Here is a 16606-nt window from a genome sequence, read left to right on the forward strand (position 1 = left end):
CTCGTCATAGGAATGTTTTATTATGTAACGGGTATTTTTCTTGTTTTAATCATGTTTACTTATTGTTTGCCCCTCAAAGCTAGTTAACGATTGGAACAACGTTTAGTAAACTTAACAAAATAATTACCCATCTCCCAATTGCTTCCTCAGAACAGATACTAAGATGAATAATGACTTTAGTATACTGCAGTAAAAGTTCTTTAAGCCTTTCTTGCCCCACTTTCCACTTGTTTGTTATGGCGGCTAAGGACATCCCAAGCCAACTCGGAAGTGACCGGTGTGAATCCCGTCTTGTTTCATAAGTCTATGCTCAAAAAACCCGGGGCTTATCTGGTGTTCCGGGACCGGAAAAGGAAGACGTGCTGCTTTCTTCTCCCGCGTGGGAATTCGTGTTACATTCCGGGCACGCGCTGTATTACAAGTTCGGGATTTTTACGTATTGGGTTTTTTTTTTTTTCCATATTGAAGGCGTAACTAGCCGGTAAGTAGAATTTGATAAGCAGATGTCGCTTTTTAGATATCCAAAGCCGGGGAGGGGAAGGAGGGCAATGCACCCTATGCATATCAACTCGGAAGTAAGGGAACCCACTCTCAAAGAAGTGTGTTAAATATTCCGTGCTCAACTGTGCTTCAGAATCTCAAGACTTGGTGTACGTAACTTATCCTATCCCTTCTTGCCTATATAAAATCTCTTAAATTGTGATCTGTAGGTAAAAAAATGGAACTTTTTTATGAGGTTCTGGTGCGTCGTTATAAACTGTTAGCTGCATTGGTAGAAACCTGCTTCTTGTGAGCAGCAGGTATTTTCATTTATTTTATTAACATGTTTATGATACTGAACTTAGAACATTTTGGTCTTTTAAAGGCATCTTGGTGTAAAAAATAAGTTAAACATGTTTCTCCCCTTGAGGCAATCAAAGAGAAGAGCATGGTGCGGAAACTGAAATTTCATGAGCAGAAGCTTCTCAAGAAGCTAGACCTGGTGAACTGGGAAGCTGCATCAGGCAATCTAGCTGAGCTGCGTGTGCTTCGTCGTTACCGTATACAGCGGAGGGAAGATTACACTCGCTACAATCAGCTTAGTCGGGCTGTTCGGGACCTAGCACGCCGAATCAGAGACCTGGGTGATGTACCAGAATCAGCGGGTTTCCGTGCTAGGAGCACTGCTGCTCTTCTGGAGAAGCTTTATACCATGGGTGTGGTACCCTCTAAGAGCTCTCTTGAGCAGTGTGATCGAGTCTCAGCCTCTTCCTTCTGCCGTCGCCGTTTGCCTTGTCTGCTCATAAAGCTCCGTATGGCGCAAAACTTGAAATCTGCTGTTACCTTTGTGGAGCAAGGACATATTCGGGTGGGACCAGAAGTTGTAACAGACCCTGCATTCTTGGTAACCAGGGCCATGGAGGATTTTATTACCTGGACTGATTCCTCTCGCATCCGACAACATGTACTCAACTACAATCAGGAACGGGATGATTTTGATCTCATTTGTTAAGAACAACCTTTCTTTGGTTATGCATTTGGGTGATTACACCTTAAATAACTCAGTTAAACTCAGCTTCAGGAGATGTCTTTTATTTGTTTTGCTTGCTTAGTTGTGTATACAGTGTATAGTTGTACACAGACTGTAAACCAAACACATTCATTTGTGATCAGGTGCCATTTTTATCACTGCATGATTAGGTTTTCTGTCAGAAGTGGGGGACAACAATCTCATATGGGCATCTTGCAAAACATCCTGTGTATTCCTTTTTATTGACTTCATTTTGGATGACATTGAAGATTAACTGGATTGCATCTGACCTCTTTCCAGAAGATAGTATCAAATCTTGTTTCTTCTAGAATACTTTAATTAAAACAGACTTTATTATTCCCTTTTGATCACAACTTGGATGGCTGCCTACAACAAATCTATGCAGTCATTTTAAGATTTATTTTTTCTTGGCATCTGAACAAGCTTATGTTCTGTTTGTTTCTATAGTAACATGTTCTCTATTAACGTACAAGCTGTTATGCCAATGTTAAACTATTGGCTGGAACTTAAGATTTTGAACTGGTTATTGATTGTATGTCTTTATGTTATCCATAGCATCTATGATAATGGAAATAAATTTACTCTGATTATGGTTATATTGTATAATACCTCAAAACATTAATTTTGATTTCAGTTTTGGAGCGTAAAGATATTTAATTTTTTTGTGTTGTCTGTAAAATCTCTTAAAATTTACTCCCAGCTTTCTGCAGTTTAAAACAAATGTGCTTATTAAATCCTGTAATAAACTGCAGATTGGAACTAAAGGACTGTGAAGCTTTAGCTACCTATGATACTGGTAGAGCAATAACTTAAGGCTCAGTATTTACATGAACCTATTATTATTGGTAGCAAAGCTAAATGATGAAATTAACACATAGATTGAGCCTTTGGTTGTTAAATGGTGAATTTAAAAGTTGAATTCTGGCATATACATGCCGAAAACTGTTCACTTTCTATGATTGACTTATTTGCATTTTCATAAAAAACCCATTACAAAAGCAAATGAATGCTTGAGAAGTTACTGCCAAGACCACTATGCTTAATTTGTCCTTCAATTTCAACTCCTGGTCATAGCAACTTCAAGTCAGTAAAGCACTATTCAGTGAACAAAATTCTTTGTTGTCTGCACATTACCTGTAATTACTGAGATGCAGTTGACAATAATGATAACTTTTGTCCTAGAGCAGTGGTCCCCAGCCAGAAGAGCGAGCATGTGCACAATGGAGCTTTGCACACGAGCATTCACTGTTGCGCAAGTGGAATTTTGCATGTGAATGCCTGCCACTTGTACAACTGGAGCTGCGCATGCACATGCACTCACCCGCTGCTTGTGCAGTGCAGTTCTGAATGGGAGAGGGGATGGTTCTGTGCAAGTGGTCGCCACTCACGTAAATGGAGCTTTGCGGATGAGCACGAGCTCCCGCAACTCACAAGTGGAGCTGTGCATGTATATGCGCACTCACATTCACGTGGCCCGGTTCTGAATGGGTTGTGGCCGGGTAGTGGGCCAGGCCCAGAAGTTGGAGACCCATGTCCTAGAGAATACAATAGGTAATCTTCCATTCTTAGAGGAAAACAAAACATTTGCAAAATCCATTGAGAAAGGCATTTCTTCCTTAAAAGGGAATTGAATTGAGTAATAACAATAGTAAAATATATTAAGGGTGTTTTTACACAATATGCTAAGCCATTATTTACTGAAAAATTAGAGCTGGCTGGATTCATTCTTAAGATTGTGATTGCAATCCCCAAATTCTTCAACTCATCAACACCTTTATGAAGTTTGAGCTTGTTCATCAACCCTCAAACATGCATTATATGAAAATAATAAATGCTACTTTAACTAACAGTACTTCAAATAACTCTCGGAGGTCAATATTGACCATATTTATTTATCAAATTTAGTTACTACCCATCTTGCTATCTAGATGGTTCTGGACAGATTCCAGGTAAAGATCATAAAATCATAAAAAGGTACAATTAAAATAGACTTAAAACAAGATAAGGAACAAGAAAAAAAAAAGTTAAAAGGTGGAGGAAGCACCCTCAAGGTACCAACCACACTCAAGATCGCATGGCATTCCTGGATGCCCACATACAAGGAAGGCCAGGAAAATGAGGCCAATCTCACTTCCGGGGGATGATATTTCATAAGGTGGGAGCAACAGCAGAGAAGGTTATTTTCCTAGATCCCACTAATCGAAGCTACACATGCGTGTATCTGTGTGTGTCTGTGTGTATGCCCGCCCAACTTGAACAATGCAACTTTCGACAGCTTATAAGAAATAACCAAATTACAATAGTAATCAAGAATAAATAGTAATACTAAGTGGATCTGACTCACATTCATATTCTCTCCTGATGGGAACTACTCATCTTGACCCCAGTATTTGGGGAAATAATCATGTTTTTTTTTTTTTTTTTTTTTATTAGAAGTTTTATAAATTTTACAAAAAAGAAAAAAGAATACAAAACAAGAGACAACATATACAAAAAAATAAAACTAAACAATACATATAAAAAAAGAAAAAAAAAAGAAAAAAAAACCCCACCCCTCCCAAAAAAAACCCCCCCTCCCTTCCCCCCCCCCCCGAGCTTCCCAGAGCAGAATATAGGCTTAAAAAGTAAAAATAAAAATTAAATTAAAAACTTTATATTTATATATATAAAAAAATTATCTATAATATATATAAAAATAAAACTTATGAAAAAACTATATAATATTTTTGTATACCCAATCTAAATTGTATAAATTTTATCCATTTATCCCAAACAGCAAAAAACTTCTCTTGCGTTTGTTGCTTTAAGAAAGCCGAGATCTTTGCCATTTCCGCCAGATAAGCTACTTTAAGAAACCATTCCTGCAATGTAGGCAAGGATTCCTTCTTCCAATATTGTCCTACTAACAGCCTAGCGGCTGTGATCAAATTTAACATCAATACAACCTCCTTTGTATCACAATCTGTAACAATACCTAACAAAAATAATTGCGGAGTAAATTTTACCCTCCTTCTAAAAATTCTCTGGATATTCCGAAATAATCATGTTTTTAAGGCCTTTCTGAAAGCAAGTGTTATTTAAGGGAAAAGTACCACACAGAAGAAAGAAGGTAAGGTTTACTAAAGATAATCAGAAATAATAGAAGTCAAAAGAACATTGGCAAGTAATTTATTTGGATTATTGTAGGAAGAAATGTTAAGGCTGCAAAGAAACTAATGAAATCTTGATAGCTATTTTTACTATAGGAGTTGTTGGGCCTGAATTGGTTGCTTAGATTTGTTTGACTGAGGTGTCTTGAATGAATGAACGTTTTGTTTTTAAAAAAAGGAAGACTGAGATACTAAGGAATTGTGGCAAATATTAGTAGCAATAGATGAGATTTTTGAAGTTACTAACAAATTGAAAATAAAAAAACAAACAAATTCAGGTAATTTCCACCGAAAAACATACAATGTGAAATGTATAGTTAGTGACCTACTAAAATACGTTATATATCTCTGTAAAAGTGGCCAATTTAAAGCCATTTTAAATTTAAAACATGCAGCTATGGGTAAAGAGTAGTGCATCTATGTATTTGTTGAGTGGAATGAATGTCAAAAGAAGCTAGAAGGGTTATTTATAAGAGTACAAGACTATTTTGTTACATGGACCTAAACTTGAATATGTCAAAAGAAACAAAGTTGAACACAGTGGGAATGTGTTCCTTAAGAAATGTGTAGGGTAAAACAAGAAGTAGCAAATAATGAATATAAGCTGAATGTAAATGAGAATGACCAATGCTGTGACAGTCCTGCAGTTGTCATCTTTTTGGCTTGTGTTTCTCTGCAGAAATGCAAAAACAAAAGAGCTATAAGGCTGGTAAAATCTTAAATTATAGGAACTGTGGGAAAAAGAAGGGGAAGAGAACTAAAGGGAGATATACCCTGGCTGACATCTAAGAGAATCACAACAGCTCTGTCTGTTGAAGATTAACTGCTGGTTTTAGTAGCTGGTAGAACTGATTAATCTAAAATGGACATGGCAGTACTGCTGAAGCTTGGTTTTGTTCCTGGGATGATAAGACTCATCTAAAGCAGAGGAGGGCATGATTTGGGAAATGTGGATGACAAACAAGAGGAGGTATAGCAGGACCTTGTCTGCCCTTTGTAGATGATCTCAGATACTATAGTGATAGTACATGAGGTTTTACCAACCAGAGGAAAGCCAACTGGTAGCTTGATTAACAGAGGAAAAAATTGGCTCTTTCTTAATTACGGGTACAGTGAGGGAAAAATGTATTTGATCCTCTGCTGATTTTGTATGTTTGCCCACTGACAAAGAAGTGATCAGTCTATAATTTTAATGGTAGGTTTATTTTAACAGTGAGAGACAGAATAACAACAAAAAATTCAGAGAAACAAATTTCAAAAAAGTTATAAATTGATTTGCATTTTAATGAGTGAAATAAGTATTTGACCCCTTCACAAAACATGACTTAGTACTTGGTGGCAAAACCCTTGTTGGCCATCAGAGGTCAGATGTTTTTTGTAGTTGCCACCAGGTTTGCACACATCTCAGGAGGGATTTTGTCCCACTACTCTTTGCAGATCCTCTCCAAGTTATTAAGGATTCGAGACTGATTATTTGGCAGTTCGAACCTTCAGCTCCCTATATAGTTTTTCTATGGGATTATGTTTTCTTGGTGACTATGGTCCCAACTGCCTTGAGATCATTAACAAGATCCTCCCATGTAATTCTGTGGCTGATTCCTCACCATTCTCATGATCACCGAAACTCCACAAGGTGAGATCTTGCATGGAGCCCCAGACCGAGGGAGATTGACAGTTATTCTGTTTCTTCTATTTGCAGATAATCGCACCAATTGTTGTCACCTTCTCACCAACCTACTTCGCGATAGTCTTTTCTTTTTCCTGACATCTTTGGACAGCTCTTTGGTCTTGGCCATGGTGAAGAGTTTAGAATCACTGATTGATTGATTGCTTCTGTGGACAGGTGTCTTTTATACAGGTAACAAGCTGAGATTAGGAGCACTCCCTTTAAGACAGTGCTCCTAATCTCAGCTTGTTACTTGTATAAAAGACACCTGGGAGCCAGAAGTCTTGCTGATTGATAAGGGATCAAATACTTATTTCACTCATTAAAGTGCAAATCAATTTATAACAATTTATACATGCATTTTCCTGAATTTTTGTTGTTATTCTGGCTCTCACTATTAACATTAACATAAATTTACCATTAAAATTATAGACTGATCATTTGTCAGTGGGTAAACATACAAAATCAGCAGATCAAATACTTTTTTTCCTCACTGTAGTGGTACCATTAATACTGTACTAGTATTTACAAACGAAGAGGAGTATATTTATTTTATTATCATATTAACAGAATAATAGAGTTGGAAGGGAGCTTGGAGATTTTCTAGTCCAAACCCTTCTTAAGCAGGAGATCCTATATCATTTCTGACAAATGGCTGCCAATATTTTAATAAAAATCTCCAGTGGTGCAGCATCCACAATTTCTGGAGGCAAGCCATTCCACTGGTTAATTTCATTATTATTATTGTTTTGTGTGTGTGTGTGTGTGTGTGTGTGTGTGTGTGTGTGTGTAAATATACTGCCCAATTGCAAATAACTAGGTACATATTTACTAAGTTAATGGTATATGTTGCAAATATAGACATGCTTAGAGGACGTTTGGATTATACTAGTTATTCAGTAAAGGGCAACACTCCAGTTATAATGCCTTTTTAGATCTCAGGCCAAAGCTTCATTCCATTTGCTGGTTCTTACAAGTAAAAGAGGTTAAAGAAGGTAAGAGAGTCTAGGCTTGGCTGATATAGCTGTAATTAACTTTGCAGTTTCGCTTGCTTTCCCCTGCCGCTCACCTCTAGTTATGTGGCCCAGTTCCTAACAGGTCACGGACCAGTACTGGTCCCAGTCAATGATCCAAGATTAGGGGACCCCTGGATTAAATGAGATACATTCCAACTCTATAATTCTAAGAATTTTAGCAAATTTATTTTAAAATTATCTGGAGATAAAACTGTATTTGTTAATGGTGCTTAAAGTTGTTTTCTCTGTAGGAACAGCTTAGGTGAGATAAGCTTTTTCTATAATAGATCATGAGCATTGTCATTTAAAGTTTTGTCATTTATCAACTTCATCCAGAGAACTAGTGAAGACTATTGTTTCTTATTCAGTGAACAGGTAAGCCTCAAAACTATTGGTACAATGTCTGTGAGGTAACTCAAGTCCAATATCTGTATTTGCTTAACCTTCACATGTACAGATCACAGAGGAACCCTAACTGAAGTTCTCTTGTTCAGATTTTTTATGTTCCAGAAAAATGCATTTAACAGCAACCTTTAAAGAATCAAATTGTATAATGGAAGGAGTTGTTGTTTAAAATATCTAAATATCTCAACTTTCTGAAAATATTTTCAACATGGATTTCTAGAGGGCAAGCATTGTGGCAAAGAAGGCATTCTTCCTGGGCTCCAATAGATGGCACTGTTGAATTGAGAGGAACCAAAGAATGCCAACTCTGCCAGCTTTTACTGGAGGCAAACATGGAAGATGGATGATCCCTCAAATTATTTGATCCTATTTTGTCTATATAAATGTTTAGATCAGGGGTTCTCAACCTTGCCAACTTTAAGACTTGTGGACTTCAACTCCCAGAATTCCTCAACCAGAGCTGGCTGAGAAATTCTGGGAGTTGAAGTCCACAAGTCTTAAAGTTACTAAGGTTGAGAACCCCTGGTTTAGATAGGTAGGTAGGTAGGTAGATAGATATAGATCTATTAGCTGCATAAAGCCAAAACCTTTAGATTTCTTCAGAAAAATCTGATTCAAATGACTGAATAGTTAACTTTCCATTTGGAGTACTGTAAAAGCAGATTGACTTCACAACTTGTTGTTGTTATTAATTGCGAAGTCGTGTCCTACCCATCGCGACCCCATGGACAATGTTCCTCCAGGTCTTCCTGTCCTCTACCATCTTCTGGAGTCCATTTAAGTTCACACCTACTGCTTCAGTGACTCCATCCAGCCATCTCATTCTCTGTCGTCCCCTTCTTCTATTGCCCTCAATCTTTCCCAGCATTAGGCCCTTCTCCAGTGAGTCCTTCCTTCCCATTAGGTGGCCAAAGTATTTGAGTTTCAACTTCAGGATCTGGCCTTCTAAAGAGCAGTCGGGTTTGATCTCTTCTAGGACTGACCGGTTTGAACGCCTTGCAGTCCAAGGGACTCGCAGGAGTCTTCTCCAGCACCATAGTTCAAAGGCCTCAATTCTTTGGCACTCAGCCTTTCTTATGGTCCAACTTTCACAGCCATACATTGCAACTGGAAAACCATGGCCTGGACTATACGCACTTTTGTTGGCAGGGTGATGTCTCTGTTTTTTAGTATGCTGTCTAGATTTGCCATAGCTTTCCTCCCCAGGAGCAAGCGTCTTTTAATTTCTTGGCTGCAGTCCCCATCTGAGGTGATTTTGGAGCCCAGAAAATTAAAATCTGTCACTACCTCCATTTCTTCCCCATCTATTTGCCAGGAATTGAGAGGGCCGGATGCCATGATTTTGGTTTTCTTAATGTTGAGTTTCAAGCCAACTTTTGCACTCTCCTTCTTCACCCGCATCAAGAGGCTCTTTAGTTCCTCTTCACTTTCTGCCATTAGAGTGGTATCATCTGCATATCTTAGGTTGTTGATATTTCTCCCGGCAATCTTAATTACAACTTTTGATTCATCTAGCCCTGCCTTTCTCATGATGTGCTCTGCATATAAGTTAAATAGGCAGGGCGACAGTATACAGCCTTGCCGGACTCCTTTTCCAATTTTGAACCAATCAGTGGTTCCGGGTCCAGTTCTCACTGTTGCTTCTTGACCCGCATATAAGTTTCTCAAGAGACAAATGAGATGGTCTGGTACTCCCATCTCTTTAAGAACTTGCCACAATTTGTTGTGATCCACACAATCAAAGGCTTTTGCATAGTCAATGAAGCAGAAGTAGATGTTTTTCTGGAACTCCCTAGCTTTCTCAATGATCCAGCGTATGTTGGCAATTTGATCTCTAGTTCCTCTGCCTCTTCGAAATCCTGCCTGTACTTCTGGTAGTTCTCGATCCACATACTGCGGGAGTCTAGCTTGTAGGATTTTAAGCATAACTTTACTAGCATGTGAAATGAGTGCAATGGTGCGATAGTTTGAACATTCTTTGGCATTGCCTTTCTTTGGAATTGGAATGTAAACTGACCTTTTCCAATCCTGTGGCCACTATTGAGTTTTCCAAATTTGCCAGCAAATTGAGTGTAGCACTTTTACTGCATCGTCTTTTAGGATATTGAATAGCTCAGCTGGAATACTGTCACCTCCACTAGCTTTGTTGTTGCTCAGATTTTCTAAGGCCCATTTCACTTCACATTCTAGGATATCTGGTTTGAGGTCAGTGACCATCTCATTGTGGTTATCTGGGATGTTCACAACTACAGAATGTAAATATCAAATGTTTCACTTTAAAAAAATTAAAAGATTATGCATACATATAGATTTAATGGAAGGAATGTTGCATAACAGTAATTGAAAAATAAAAAGGTTAAGATTAGGAACATGAAATTCCCCATTAAACTAGAATCTGGTTTGCCTGGTTCATATAAAGACAAAGCAGGAAATCCAATTAAATAGCTTTACAAACCAAGTCTTAACCATAATGTGTCAATCCAGCCACTATATTTTGTCTTCTCCAATGCTATTCCTTTAGTTTTCTAAATTGTTCCGTGAGAGGTTTTTCTCAGTTCTCTTCATATCCCTTGATTGGAAAATGTGCCACCTTGAACAATTGGTGCAGCATCTGCAGCCAATCATTTTTTCTCATTAAAACAAGCACCATAGTGATAAAGGAGTATTATTCGGTAGTTAAAAATCTTGAGAAATGCAGAGATTAAATCTCCTGACTATAAGGAAACAACAGTGATATTTTCATGTATCTCTGGAAAGATCATAAAAGAGAGATAGGCTTACTGATTGGAGAAAAATATACAACATGCTATTTTTGATTTTTAATAATGGTATATGAATCCTTGGCAATGCAAATGAGGCTGGTAACATGCTGCACCTAAGCTTATGTTTTAAAAAAAGATGTTATCAGTCTGCCATTAAAGTTAATATTACATTTTTAAGAAAACAAGCAACCCAGCTTTAATAGGCTATACCAAGGTTTAAAACAGGGTTCCCAATTGTGAGCTATATCCTTTGGGTATGTAGAGACTCCAAGGAAGGTTTGCAGAATCCTTTAGTTGTACATTTTTAAAATAAATCTGCCTTTCCCAAAGCTTAATTGTATTTTCTTGTTTTTTGTGTGTTCAGTTTGGTGTTTGGATTTTTTAGGGGACTATGTACATTAAGATTACGTTAAAGGGAGCGATGATTGCAAAAAATATAGGAGCTCCTGGTTTTTAAAAAATAAAACAGTGCAGTATTAGCTTGTCCCAAAATTAACATACTGAATAAAAAAAACCAGGTTCGTACCTGATTTTAAAAAGGTGTAAACCTGCATCTAAAATCAGCATGTAATGTTAAACGAAGCCAAACCGGTAGCAACTTGGTCCAAAGGTCGACACCTGGCTTTTAAGCGAATGTGCTACCAGCCTGTTCTACTGCTGAACATAGATAACCTTTATTGTCATTTTTTACTGTGGGCACATTGGCACATATTAAAAATGAAATATAGTTTCTTGCTCTCAAAGTGTACACATACATAACACATACCATTTTGCTATATATTCATGTCGTAAAAGAACATGGCTTTTGTGCTGCTGCTGCGGTGGCGGTGGCGGGAGCTGTGTATATTTGGCGGCTTCAACTTGGCGCGCGGCCTGAAATTCACTCAGAAGTGGGCGGCTGGTCCGCTGGTTCCTGGCACGGCGGAGGAAGGGGAGCGGGTGGAGGAAACCGCCGGGGTCAAAAAGGGCCTCCTCGCCTGGCCCGGCGCCAACCTAGGGCTCGGGAGGTTCGGGGCTCGGTATTGCGGCTCCGCCTCGGGCCTGGATTGGCGAGAGGCCTCGGCGGAGGCTCCTCCCCCCCGAGTTGGGGCCGAGCGAGGGAAGGGGCAGAAGAGACGTCGGCAAAGCGAACCGCGGCGGGAGACGGCGGAGGCCCCTTTGGAGCTGGCCGCTCGGTTTGCCTCCTCGTTAGGTAAGGCACCCACAGGCCCCTTTAGAAACGGCTGGCGCCGTAGTCGCCTGGACTCAACTGCCTCTATTCCCGTTCCGGCGGGCCCGGGGTCCACTTTCTCCACGCCTGATGCCACCATCATTCAAGGACACATTTCGGAAGAAGCGGCCTCGGAGACCTGCTTCCCCCCCGTCCCCCGGTCAATTTGGGAGAATGGCCATCGGATTTTTCCTATATCTAAGATGCTGGAGGGGGAAATGATGAGTTTAGGAGCAAGACCCGCTCCGCTCCGGTATGGAGAAATTTGGGGTGGGGACTCCTTTCCTTGTCTATCATTAAGGGTTAGGGATTTGAATTTTTTCTCCATATTCGAAGGTCGTGGGGGATAGTGGAAAGGAAAGGAAGGAAAATAATGTTCTGACTATATAAAATCGAGATCGGTTTTGGAGTTTCTGCTTCTGAAAGAGACCTCCTCTCTGGATGAGAGATGAAGGTCTCCATGTTTAGATTTTGGTTTAAGATGCTGACTGTATTCGCTTTCATAGTTGAAAAAGGCGGCTGTTTTTTAAAACAAAAACAAAAACCCAAAGAGGTCTTCTCTAACCTTTTTCATGCAGAAGGAAGTGCAGAATTGGGGATGCTGCTCTTGCTTGCAAGATTTGGAAGTATCATTTGATATTGGGAAATACTGATGTGAGGGATCTGGGACTAGGCTTTGGAATAACAATTCATTTCATTCATAATTAAGGTTTTCCCAAATCTTTGAATCAAAATTTAATGGAGCAGATTTTTATCTGCTCCACTGCAATAATTACAAGACATACCATTTACCTCATGCAGGGTTGGAATCCCAGTCAAAGGAATTGGTAAAATCTAACAAAATGATCAGCTAGCTATATTCCAAGGGCTGCTATCTGTGATTTTTGAATTTACAGTATTATTTTTCTGTGTCTGTCTGTGTTTCCAGAATGTGGAAGAAACTGGTGCATCTTTGCACCTTAGAGAACAGCTTCAGTGTGTAGGAGAGATCCTGTATGTACTTATGTAGACACTCTTTTATGCCTACAGGTAAAATCAATGTATGATGTGTCATCAGTTTCATTCCAAATGAAAGACTTAAGAATTGATTTTTTTGTTCTCAGTTCCCTTCTCCCCCCCCCCATCTTTTAGCTGAGTTTATGTCAACTGTTAAAAAAAAATAGCTTTAAACCAGAATTACAGTTGAATGTGGTGGTTGTGGAAAAATGGGAATTATAAATCAGTCTAAAAGTCTGGTGGTTGTATTTTGGGTACGTTCATGTGTGTTCTTGTCCATAATAGTGGCAGCTCTTATGTTTGATTCGGTTCTTGCTGTAGCATATTTTAGCGTTTATATGCGTGAATAATGCTATGATGCTAGAACCAGTTTCTTGATTCTTCTAAATGAATGACTTTCTCATTTCCTGTGTAGTTGCAAGGTTTATAAGATTGTTTTTAGATTTTACTTATACATTTGTTTACACAGGAATGGATCACATGTGGCTCTAGGGCAGCATTCAAGTCTTGGTTTAATTCCAAAAATCCAATGAAATAGAATTGTTCAGACTTCTGATAAAATCTGTTAGTCCCTTCTCTGGAACCTTTTGTTTGAGAGAGAGAAGATATTAAAGAAAAAAATATGAAAGAAAGAAAAGAACAAAGAAGTGCAGAAGGGTGTTTCCATCTATTTTGGAGTGTGGCTTATATATTGCTTGCTTCAATATTGCCCATAACATGATTCCCTGTAGAGTTTTTGTGTAATGCAGCCTTTGGCAGAAAAAATATTTTACTCCTGCTTTAAAGCTATATAAATGCAAACTCTCTGGAAAGCTTAGCATGTGATGAAAAATTTATTTTCACATTTCTGCTTCTGTTGAGGAAACTCCAGCCATTCATCCTTTAAAATGCTCCATCTATTATTGCTATTGCTTACTTTTAAATAGTTTTTTCTTCAAGCAGTGATAGCTAGGGCAGTTTTCTTGTCTGTTCCTTTTCTGTCATAAGACATTCATATCACTGTTTTTTTACTGGGAAATTGAGAAGTAGTATCAATTAGATATTATGTTCAATTACAATTTCAGCTTCTTCTTGAGCCTCTATCATAGCCTTCTTTAGACTAGTACCCTTCAGATATATTGGACTGCAGCTTCTGTAAGTGCAATTCAGCATGGTAATAGACAATGGGAGTGAGATATTTGATATTAAAACCCTCTTCGGGAATCCTACAATAGTAAGGACTGAACAATCTGCAACCATCACATTCTATGTAAGCTTCTCAGGTAACACCAAGTTTCTTTCCATTTTGAGATAGGGAGAATAGAAAATATGTAATGTAATAAAGATTTAACACTGTTAAAAAATAAATTAGGATTTTTTTTCTCATGCCCCAATTCATTTGTAGGAAATTATCTCATTCACTATGCCCTCAGCTTCTCCTCCCAATTTTTAAGAATGGACCCTGGATATTAAAATGTTGCCAATTCTGCCATAAGGTTCAGAGTTACCTTGGTAATGCAGTGGTTGTTATTACGGTATGTACAATCATGGAGATATATCTCAAGATGACACAAAAACAACTCAAAAATTCAAAAGCCTTAAATAAAATACCTAAACAAAAATCCTAAGCAGAGTCTTTCTGGTTTTTCTTCATGTAAACAACAACAATATAACATGCAGTGTCATCATCCAGATTAAGCTTCAGTATTTCATTTTGCTGAATGTCTAAACCTTGTCTTGCATGTTTAGACATTTATAAACTATGTAGTTCCACCTAACTTTGTAATGATGTTGTGTCGTGATTGGTAGTGGTATGGTGCTTCTATGACTTGGGAGCCATAGTTTATAGATAAGCAATGTTTTGTTTAAATGCAATATATTAATGCAATAGATATTAAAAATAGTTTGTGAGTTTTCCCTGCTTTTGTGAGTGTTTTTGTTGTCTTTCCTCTGTCTCACTGTTGTACAATGACAGTTACATAAAGAGGGTGTTGTGAAATTGGATTGGACAAAATGCAGAGCAGCATTTCTTAATATACTAATACTGCATATTAATGAGCACAAAAGAGTGCATAATGAATGAGATAGCATCACATTTAAAATATTGAGCAAGATAGTGTTTCTGAAACCAATAGTGATGTGTTCAATGGTCTGGTTTAAATATATATTTTTCTCTTTTTAAAGCAAAATCAGTGATAGTAAGTTTGGTGATGCTTTCTAGATTTGAACTTAACAAATATTTACAGATGCACTTTCAGCAACACTATTAGATTACCAACCTGGGCCTTTTATTAACAAATGGAAAGAACATCACTCTGGGCTGTTAGATTAAAAATATAGAAACGAAGAATCAAACTTCACTTTTTCTTACTTGGTCTTAATTTTCATCAAATCAACATGTTCCTATGGACAGAATAATCAGAAAGTGTAATTATGGTTAGATTTAATCTGTTGCATCTTCTGATATAAGAGACAACATATATAAGATTGCCGCCGCCTTCTTTATCCCATCACATTCTTGTCTGCAGTGTACCTTGATCCATACCTACTGAACATAAATTTCAAGCCTTTATCAAATGCAATTTGACTCCCTTGATAAGAAAATATAGAATTCCATCTTCCAAGCCTGGCCAGAATACATGGATTCCATTTAGATTGAAAAGGAAGAAAGAATTTGATTTCTTCATCTCTTGCTATTCCATGGTGTAGCTAAAATATTGATTGGTTGAAAGTGCTAATATTGCTGTCTTAAGATCTCCTTATGTTTCCCCTTTGTTTGTGTTGCCAGAAGGTGTTGTTTGCTAGTAATTTGGAAGGTTGAGAATTTCTTGAATCTAAAGGCCTTAAACTTAAATCAGTCTTGCTAATTTGCCATGTGCGAAATCACAATTGAATACTTATATTCCTATTTTGAAGATTGATGCACTCCAATGCTTTTAAAGATAGGCACACAAACTCTTCCAGTTAAACTTAAGTGCTGCTTGTCTGAGATAATGAGTGGTTTGGAGTACTGTGTTCTGTTTATTGCCAAATAATCCATCTTCTATTTTTTAAAGAGTTGTGAAGCTTATAAGAGTGAGTTTGTTGACTATTTTATTTTTTAAAAATGACATGGTTGATTATATGGTTATATTTGGGAATATGCTTTTATCTTGGCTACATGTTGCAGTCATCACTTCAAGAATAGGCATGCTTATAGCCATATGGGGTTGTTGTTGTTGTTAATTGCGAAGTCGTGTCCGACCCATCGCAACCCCATGAACAGTGTTCCTCCAGGTCTTCCTGTCCTCTACCATCTTCTGGAGTCCATTTAAGTTCACACCTACTCCTTCAGTGACTCCATCCAGCCATCTCATTCTCTGTCGTCCCCTTCTTCTATTGCCCTCAATCTTTCCCAGCATTAGGCCCTTCTCCAGTGAGTCCTTCCTTCTCATTAGGTGGCCAAAGTATTTGAGTTTCAACTTCAGGATCTGGCCTTCTAAAGAGCAATCGGGGTTGATCTCTTCTAGGACTGACCGGTTTGAACGCCTTGCAGTCCAAGGGACTCGCAGGAGTCTTCTCCAGCACCATAATTCAAAGGCCTCAATTCTTTGGCGCTCAGCCTTTGGGGTTGTATTGAGGTTAAATAAATAAAAAATATTTAATGTCAAGAATTCAGAAGCTTACTTGAAAAGAAATGGAGAAATCTGGTCAGGGATCCTGTTGGCAAATACTGTGGTCAGGGAACTAATATACAAATTGTCTCACACTTAATCAAGAGAAGTACTGTTAAAGGCGAATATTTGTAGCTGAAGGTTAAAATGAGGGGTCTTTGATGCTCTCTGAGTTTGGTTGTTTTCTTGCAGACATTTCATTATCCAAACCAGATAACATCATCAGTGCTATGTCTATG

General features: G+C 38.2%; 2 protein-coding genes across 7 annotated transcripts in view; both read left to right on the top strand.

Moving 5' to 3' along the window:
• Nucleotides 1–178: 178 nt before the first annotated feature.
• On the top strand, nucleotides 179–2127 carry IMP3 (IMP U3 small nucleolar ribonucleoprotein 3). 2 transcript variants are annotated; one of them, XM_039321315.1, is made up of 2 exons: nucleotides 179–481; nucleotides 921–2127. In XM_039321315.1, the coding sequence occupies exon 2, from the start codon at nucleotides 929–931 to the stop codon at nucleotides 1490–1492; it is 564 nt and encodes a 187-aa protein (XP_039177249.1). In that variant the 5' UTR covers nucleotides 179–481; nucleotides 921–928; the 3' UTR covers nucleotides 1493–2127. The 2 variants fall into 2 exon arrangements, with proteins under 2 accessions (XP_039177249.1, XP_039177240.1); XM_039321306.1 differs by having other exon boundaries at nucleotides 183–481; nucleotides 911–2127.
• Nucleotides 2128–9942: 7815 nt separating this feature from the next.
• FBXO34 (F-box protein 34) overlaps nucleotides 9943–16606 on the top strand; it is a 72494-nt gene continuing 65830 nt past the window's right edge. For 2 of the 5 annotated variants that reach the window (XM_039321328.1, XM_039321356.1), the window contains exon 1: nucleotides 9943–11721. The gene's annotated coding sequence lies outside the window, so the exon portion shown is untranslated. The other 3 variants (XM_039321348.1, XM_039321364.1, XM_039321338.1) reach the window with 2 other exon arrangements.

This window comes from Crotalus tigris, unplaced genomic scaffold, assembly GCF_016545835.1.
Source record: "Crotalus tigris isolate CLP2741 ecotype Arizona unplaced genomic scaffold, ASM1654583v1 scf7180000017605.3043972, whole genome shotgun sequence".
NCBI lineage: Eukaryota > Metazoa > Chordata > Lepidosauria > Squamata > Viperidae > Crotalus > Crotalus tigris.

Coding starts and splice junctions, on each gene's coding strand:
- IMP3 (XM_039321315.1), top strand. CDS start 929: ATGGTGCGGAAACTGAAATTTCATGAGCAGAAGCTTCTCAAGAAGCTA.